Below are 8,961 nucleotides of genomic sequence, written 5' to 3' on the forward strand. Positions count from 1 at the left end.
GTCGTGGCCAAGCTTTACCTAACAATTTAGACATTTGCTACCTGTTCTATGTATTGGGTTTTTCAATTTTACTAACTAACAACTAAAGTTGATGAACACAAATTATAGAGAGGTTGAACAAGGAAAGAATTGCAAAACAATGAAAGAGAATATACCTTTATTTGCATGCTGGCAAATGAGAATTCAGCTTTCATTTCACTATCAGTATGAAATATTTTAGCCTGTGGCAAGCAGATACAGTATATGAACGGGAGATAATTTGATCTGCTTTGAGAATAACAATCTTATTTGTGAAGACCACATTGAGTCCATCCATTAGCATACTTTGATGCTTTCCTGCTTGACATTGCTCACAGAATTTAAAAGAGAGCAAGAACTTGACTGCACATTCAGAAATCAGGTGCACATTGAACTTTTAGTTCAAGATATTAAGGAATCATAAGTGGTGGTATCAGCTTGACTTCCCCCTCCCACTCCCAGACCCCCTACAGACATGGTAAGTTTACTAAGGATCATCATTTCTACCATAGTAATGGTAGAATTTGTTCTTGGATATTTTGCTAATAGTTTCATCACACTGGTGAACTGCATCGACTGGATCAAGAGACAAAAGTTCTCCTCAGCTGATAGAATTCTCACTGCCCTGGCAATCTCCAGAATTGGTTTGCTCTGGGTAATATTAATAAATTGGTACTTACTGTTGTTTAATCCAGTTTTATATAGATTAAAAATAAGAACTTTTAACATTGCCTGGTTTGTAATCAACCATTTTAGCATATGGCTTACTACTTGCCTCAGCATATTTTATTTGCTCAAAATAGCCAATTTCTCTAGCCTTATTTTTTTTCACCTAAAGCAGAGAGTTGAAAGGGTGCTTCAGGTGGTACTGTTGGGGATGTTGGTCATTCTGGGTTTTCAACTTGCATTGGTAATCACAGATTACTGTTTGTGGATGAATGACTATAAAGGAAACATGACTTGGAAGATCAAATTGAGTGACAGTGTGCACCTTTCAGATAAGATTGTATTCACTCTGGGAATTTTCATACCTTTCATCATGTCCCTGGCCTCTTTTCTGCTGTTACTCTCTTCCCTGGTGAAACACCACAAGAAGTTGCAGTTCAATGGCAAAGGATCCCACGGTGCCAGCACCAAGGCCCATGTAAAAGCAATGCAAACAGTGACCTCCTTCCTGTTGCTGTTTGCCATTTATTCTCTGGCTCTAATTGCATCAGCTTGGGGTTCTAATAAGCTACAGAACAATCTGATCTTCGAGCTTTGCCAGGCCATTGCAATCATCTATCCATCAAACCACTCATTTATTTTGATTTTGGTAAACCAGAAGCTAAGACAGACCTTTCTGTCACTTCTGTGGCAGCTGAGGTGTTGGCTGAAAGAAAAGGAAACCCTTAATTCCATAAATTGATAAGAGGGGCATTGTGAGTCTTCTAGCAGAAAACAAACTGATGGAGTCTTTGTAAGTGGTATTTTATACTTCTTCCTGATTTTTCAATTGTTGTTGTTGTTGTTGTTATGTGCCGTCGAGTCGGCCCCGACTCATAGCGACCCCTCCTTGGGTTTCCGAGGCAGTATCACTACGGAAGTAGGATTGCCCAACCTTCCTTCCGAGGAGTGGCTGGTGGGTTTGAACCGCCAGCCTTCTGGTTAGCAGTCAAGTGCTTTAGCCACTATGCTACCAGAGATTTTTCAATAGTATATGTATTTTCAAGAAAGATATTGTACCTAAACTAAATATACACATGCATACATTCATATATTTGTATATATTCTATTAGTTGCTGTTGAATCAACTCTGACTCATAGTGATCTTAAAGTATAACAGAATGAAACATTTCTGGTCTTGTGTCATCTTCATGTCATTGGTATTCTTGCTTGTTTTCTAGTAGTAGTATATTGAAAGTGTTCTGTTTTGATCTATGTGATTTTCTAATTTTCCTTTGCTAATTTTTAGAAGTAGATTATTTTCACTTTCTTCTGAGTTGGTCTTAGTATGAAAGCTCCACTGAAACCTGTCCACCACAGGTGACCCTACTAGTATTTGAACAATTATTAGCATAGCTTCTCACATCATGTTGTTGTTGTTGTTATGTGCTGTTGAGTTGGACCTGACTCATAATGAACCCTCCTTGGGTTTCCGAGGCAGTATCACTATGGAAGTAGATTGCCCAACCTTCCTTCTGAGGAGTGGCTGGTGTGTTTGAACCACCAGCCTTCTGGTTAGCAGTCAAGTGCCTTAGGCACTATGCTACCAGAGCTTCTTCTCACATCATAGCAACATGCAAGCCACCATAGTAAGAAAAACTGATAGGTGAGTGGTTGATATTGATGTATATGATACATGATGTATCATATATACCATACATCTCTCTCTCTCTCTGTATATATATACATACATGTATATGAAATATTAGAAAATATGGGATTGATTGGAAATAACATACCCTTAATTTTTTCAAGTAAATTATAGAAGCAATTTTTAAAAATTCCTGAGTCATGAAGCCACCTGCACTACATTCACATATTCCATGTTATCATCTGTAATGGTTAATGTTATGTGTCTACTTGGCTGGGCTATGATTCTAAGTGGTTTGGTAGACATTGGACTGATTTTTCTTCTATAATGTAATAGAATGTAATCACTTCCATGATGAGATCTAACATAATGTAATCACATTCATGATGGAATCTGATATGAGCAGCCAATCAGTAGACAGGTGAGTTTCCTTGTGGATGTAGCCTGCCTCCAGTATATAAATGGTTGTTCCAGCAAGACGCATTCTCTCTGGATCCTGCCTCTGACTTTTCATCGTCTGACCTCCAGTTCTTGGGACTTGAGTCAGCAGGCTGCTGCTTGACCTGCAGATTTTGGGTTTTTCAGCCCCTACAACCACATGAGTCAAAAGAAGCCTCCAGTCTGACTCCTGACCCATCCATTTGCCAGCTTCCACAATTGCATGAGCCATTTTCTTAAATTAAATCTCTCTATGTATACTTATAAGGAGTTCTGGTGACATAGTGGTTAAAGCATTCATCTGCTAACCAAAAGGTCCATGGTTCTAACCCACCAACCACTCTGTGGGAGAAAGATGAGGCAATCTGTTTTTGTAAAGATTTATAGCCTTGGAAACCCTATTGGGGCAGTTCTACTCTGTTTTGTTGGGTTGCTATGAGTTGGAATCAACTTGATGACAGTGGAGATTGTATATACATGTAAATGTTTCACTGGTTTTGCTCCTTTAGAGAACTCAGCCTAAGATACCATCTTAACAGTAAAAAAAAAAAAAAAAAAAAAAATTCATAATCTACATATCAGGAATTGACAACTTGTCTCAAGAAATGATTAATATTTTCTCTTATAATATGTACCACACATATGTACCACAGGGTTTTTAGACTTCATTGCATGAGCTTCCAATCTTTTGGATAGTAACAACATTCAATTCTAAGTCACTCATTGAGGATGTCTGTTTGGGGTATATTTTATTCCATCATGAAGTCATATTTCATGGTTAATAGAGAGCAACAGAGCTGTTAGGAAATGATGTACATTGTAAAATAGAGACAAATATTTAGGGTAAATTTTGTGTATTTTGTGACAATAAACAATACTGAACAAGAATGAATTTAATCCAAGTGGGTGAAAAGCTTAGGAAAAAAATGAACCTCTGCAATAAACATGAAGAAGAAAAAAACATGATCAGGGACATTTTTAATGCTGTTATTAGTTTTTATATGTTAGAAAAGTCATATCTTTCAGTGTTTGAGTTGAGAACTCTTTGAAATTGAGATCTGATGTCAAATATTTGAATTTTCCCCCGAGTCACCTCTGGGTCCCTGAACTTCCAATCATCAATTCAATTTTAAAAATTCCTTTTGAATTTCAGATAGGAAGACTCAAATCTTTCCTATCTTAATAAAATGCTTCATATAATAATGGTAAAGAGATTATGCTAAATAAATCAAATTAACCATTCTGCATACTTTAAAATGATATCTATGAAGTTTATATATTATAGGAAATGTCTTAAAGATCTGTTTTATTATAATCTTTTGGAAAATTCATTAGTAGCATGTTCCATTATAAGAAAAAAATGTATAGCCTTGCTCAACAACTGAATTCTATATGACTATATTAATTATTATCCTAATGAAATTTTAATAAAAATATCTAAACCTTAACATAAAGCTTTCTTCATCTGATTTGTTTATCATTTGTGTCCTTTAGTACAATATAAGCTCCATAAAAACAGAGATTGTGTCTGTTTTGTTTTACTGTTGACTCTCCAGGAACTGAAAGAAAGCAGTACATACAATATTTGGTCATAAATGATTTTATGATGAATGAATAAATGGATGGATAAATGAATGAAATCTATTAGGGCTGGAAAACCAATGTAAATTAAACTCATTACAAAACCTGCAGGTAACATGGATTGCATGGATTTTCTTTCTCTGGTTTCACATTAATATGACAAGCTTATCCAAGTAGCAACATTTCTTAGAGCCAACATGCAGCTATTACATAATTCTAAGGGAAATATCTATTATTTTTATGTTAAGAAATTTGGAAGATAGCTGCCTGGCCAACTGACTGGTAGAGATCCATATTTGTGCCCATTCCAAATAAAGATGATCAAATGGAATGCGGAAATGATCAACAATATCATTACTATGACATGCTAGCAAAATAATGCTAAAAATAGTTCAAAAACAATGGCCAGAAATTTAAGCAAGATTCGAAAGAGGGCATGAATGGGGGATATCACTACTGATGTCAGATAGATCTCAGCCAAAAGCAGAGAATACCAGAACGATGTTTACCTGTGTTTTATCAACTATGTGGGTCATAACACAATTATGATCATATAGATAACAGTATGATGCATTAGAATTCCAAAACACATAATTTCGCTAATGTAGAATATGTACATGGATCAAGAGACAATCATTTGAACAAAACAAGAGTATACTGTGTGTTTTAAAATTGGAAAATATGTGTGGCAGGATTATATCCTCTCACCTTACTTATTCAATCTGTGCACTGAACATATAATCCAAGAAACTGGACTATATGAAGAAGAATGAAGTGTCAATATTGGAAGAAAACTTACTATGAGCCTGCAATATGCAAATGGAATTACCTTGCTTGCCAACAATGAAGATGATTTGAAGTATAAAAATGAAGACAATTTGAAGCACTTACTGATGAAGTTAAAGACTATAGCCTTCAGAATGAATTTTACTTGAATGTAAATAAGGAAGATTCTTACAACTAGACCAATAAAAAAATCATGATAAATGGAGAAAAAAAATGATATTTTCTACTTGGATCAACAACCAATGTCCATGGAAGCAGTAGTCAAGAAATCAAATGACATACTGCATTGGGCATTGCTGCAAAAACTCTCCTTAAAATTGTAAAAAGCAAAATGTCATTTTGATGACTAAAGTGTGAGTAACCCAAACAATGATGTTTGCAATCATCTCAAATGCATTTGGACACTGGACAATGAAAAAGAAACAGAAGAAGAATTGATGCATTCAAGCTACCATGATGATGAAGAATATTGAATACACAGTTCACTGACAGAATAGGGAGTTTTAAAATACATCCAGAATACTCTTTAGGAGCAAGGTTGGAGAAACTGCCTTGCTTACTTTGGACATGTCACCACAAAGACCAGTTTCTTGAAAATTACATCATGGTTAGTATCTTAGTTATCTCATGCTACTATAACAGAAATATCACCAGTGAATGGCTTTAACAAATAGAAATTTATTCTCTCACAGTTCAGAAGTCTAGAAGCCCAAACTCAGGGCTTCAACTGTAGGGGGAGCCTTTCTCTCTGTGTCTCCTGGGTCTGGGAGGTCCTTAGCTCAGGGACCCTGGGTCCAAAGCAAGCCTCCATTCCTGGCTCTTCTTTCTTGATGTTAGTCAGGTCCCCTTTCTGCTTGCGTCTCTCTCCTTTCATCTGTTTCATCTGTTGTAAGATAAAAGATATGACTCAACTCAACTGTGACTTGAGTAAAGATGGTGACTTGAGTAAAGGTGATGACTTGAATAAAGATGAAACTTCAGTAAGGGTGGTAACTCAAGATACACACCAAGATAAAAGCTATGATTCAACTAAGGGTTTCACTTGAGTAAAGATGGTGACTGGGGTGAGGGTGATGACTTGAGTAAAGATGAAACTTAAGTAAGGGTGGTGACTCAAGATACACCCCACGCTAATCTTGCCTCATTAACATATGAAAATTAGGATTTACAACAAATCACAAAATGGAGGAAAACACAATATTGAGAGTAATGGCCTAGCCATGTTGACACATATTTTTTGGGGACATAGTTCAATTCATGACAACTTGTAAAGGAGAGGTTCAGTGAAAATAAAGGAAATCCTCAAGAAGGTGAATTGATGCAGTAGCTGAGACAATGGACCCAAACATACCAATGATCAAGAAGATGGCGCAGAATCAGGTGACTTTTCCTTCTATTAAATATAAGATCTTCATGAGTTAGAGTGACAACTAAAAAAATCAACATCAGTGGAAATGTCAGTACAATATAGACTTGATTGAACCCTGTCAGATGTCTGAAATGGAAACAAAGTGGTACATAAAAACTAGAGGGCACCTATTACAACCATGTAAATGATTTTGATATATTTGTATATTTTGTTTCTACTGTGAATGGTATATTTTTATTATGATATATCTGGTTATTTTATAGATAAAAATGATATTTGATTTTTAAATTGACTTAGTAATCAGCTACCATACTAAGTGTTATTTTAGATATGTTTTTCTCTAGTATATTTTCTATATAAACCTTTTATTGACATATTATAAACCCACAGAAATGTGAACAAGTAACAATTTTACACTTCAAGGAATATGTTAGCCTTGAACTTCTAAAACCAGACTGAATGGCAGGGATTTAAGTGATGACATTTTATTTGAGAAGGCAAGTTCAGGGCAGCAATGGGGAAGACATAAGGAAATTGTGGCAAGAAAAGATATGAAGCAATGTTATGTGATGTAGTACTCTGCTGACTACCACTTCACAATGAGTTGGAAACATTTCTGTCAGCATGTGTGTTTTGGGACTTTTTGAGATGTGTTACAAGAAGGTATCAATTTAACATTAGTCCATGAAAGAGAGAAAGGAGGGGGTTTATCTTCTCAACTCTCTCATGTCTTTGTTTCCTATTGGTCAATATTTACTATGTTGTTGTTAGGTGCTGTTGAGTCATCTCCAACTCATAGAGACCCTATGTACAGCAGTATGGATTACATCTCAACATAAAGAAAACAAAAATCCTCACAACTGGACCTATAAGCAGCATCATGATAAATGGAGAAAAGATTGAGGTTGTCAAAAAATTCACATTGCTTGGTTCTACAATAGACACCAACAGAAGCAACAGTCAGGACATTAGATGATGTATAGCACTGGGCAAGTCAGCTGCAAAGGACCTCTTTCAAGCGCTGAGGAGCAATTATGTCTCCTTGAGGACTAAGGTGCGCCTGACACAAACCATGATATTTTCAATTGCCTCATATGCTTGTGAGAGCTGGATAATGAATAAGGAAGACCGAAGAAGAGTTGATGCTTTTGAGTTGTGGTGGATGTGAAGAATACTGAAAGTACCATGAACTGCCAAAAGAACTAACAGATCTGTCCTGGAGGAAGTGCAGCTGGAATGCTCCTTGGAAGTGAGAATGGCCAGACTTCATCTCACCTACTTTGGTCACATTGTCAGAAGGGACCATTCCCTGGAGAAGGATGTCATGCTTGGTAAGGTGGAGGGTCAATGGAAGAGGGGAAGGCCTTCAACAAGATGGATTGACATGGTGGCTATGATGATGGGCTCAGGTATAGTAAGGATCACGGAGATGGCGCGGGATCGGGCGGTGTTTCGTTCTGCTGTGCATAGGGTCACTGTGAGTCAGATATAACTCGACAACATCTAACAACAACAACATGTACAGCAGAATGATACACTGCCCAGTCCTGTACCAGCCCCATGATCCTTGATATACCTGAGCACATCATTACAGCCACTGTGCCAATCCATCTTGTTGAGGGCCTTCCCCTTATTCGTTGACCCTCCACTTTACCAAGCATAATATCCTTCTCCAGGGGATGGTCCTTTCTTACAACATGACGAAAGTAGGTGAGACGAAGTTTGGCCATTCTCACTTTCAAGGAACATTCGGCTGTACTTCTTCCAGGACAAATTTGTTAGTTCTGGCAGTCCATGGTACTTTCAGCATTCTTCACCAACGCCACAACTCAAAAACATTGACTCTTCTTTGGTCTTCCTTATTCATTGTCTAGCTCTCACATGCATATGAGGTGATTGAAAATACCATGGCTTAAGTCAGGCACACCTTAGTCTTCAAGGAGATATCTTTGCTCTTCAGAACTTGAAAGAGGTCTTTTGCAGCAGATTTGCCAACACTGTGTATTGTCTAATATCTTGACTGCTGCTCCCATTGGTGTTGATCATAAAAAACAGAATGCAATGCACTGCTGTTGAGTCAGGTCCAACTCATAGCGACCCCTTCTTGGTTTTCTGAGGCAATATCACTGAAGAAATAGGTTGCCCAAACTTCCTTCTGAGGAGTGGCTGGTACGTTGAGCTGTCAGCCTTCTGGTTAGCAGTCAAATGTCTTAGGCACTAAGCCATCAGCGTTCCTGGTGTTGATTGTAGAGCCAAGTGATATGAAGTCTTTGACAATTTCAATGTTTTCTCCATTTATCTTGATGCTGCTTATTGGTCCAGTTGTGAGAATTTTTGTTTTCTTATATTGAGGTATAATCCATACTGCAGACTGTAGCCTTGAATCTTTATCAGTGAATACTTCAAGTCATCCTCACTTTCAGCAAGTACTTTCATCAGTGTATCACAGGTTGTTAATGAGTCTTCCTCCAAT

The 8,961-nt window shown here is 37.1% G+C and overlaps 1 protein-coding gene across 1 annotated transcript; it reads left to right on the top strand.

The window, feature by feature from the left end:
- The first annotated feature begins 493 nt into the window (after window positions 1-493).
- LOC103209228 (taste receptor type 2 member 19-like) lies at window positions 494-1,426 on the top strand. Its single transcript, XM_007955021.2, has one exon. It carries the CDS (start codon window positions 494-496, stop codon window positions 1,424-1,426), a length of 933 nt encoding a protein of 310 aa, XP_007953212.2.
- The last annotated feature ends 7,535 nt before the right edge of the window (window positions 1,427-8,961 follow it).

Source organism: Orycteropus afer, unplaced genomic scaffold (genome assembly GCF_000298275.1).
Source record: "Orycteropus afer afer isolate SDZICR_OR568_19922 unplaced genomic scaffold, OryAfe1.0 scaffold00488, whole genome shotgun sequence".
NCBI lineage: Eukaryota > Metazoa > Chordata > Mammalia > Tubulidentata > Orycteropodidae > Orycteropus > Orycteropus afer.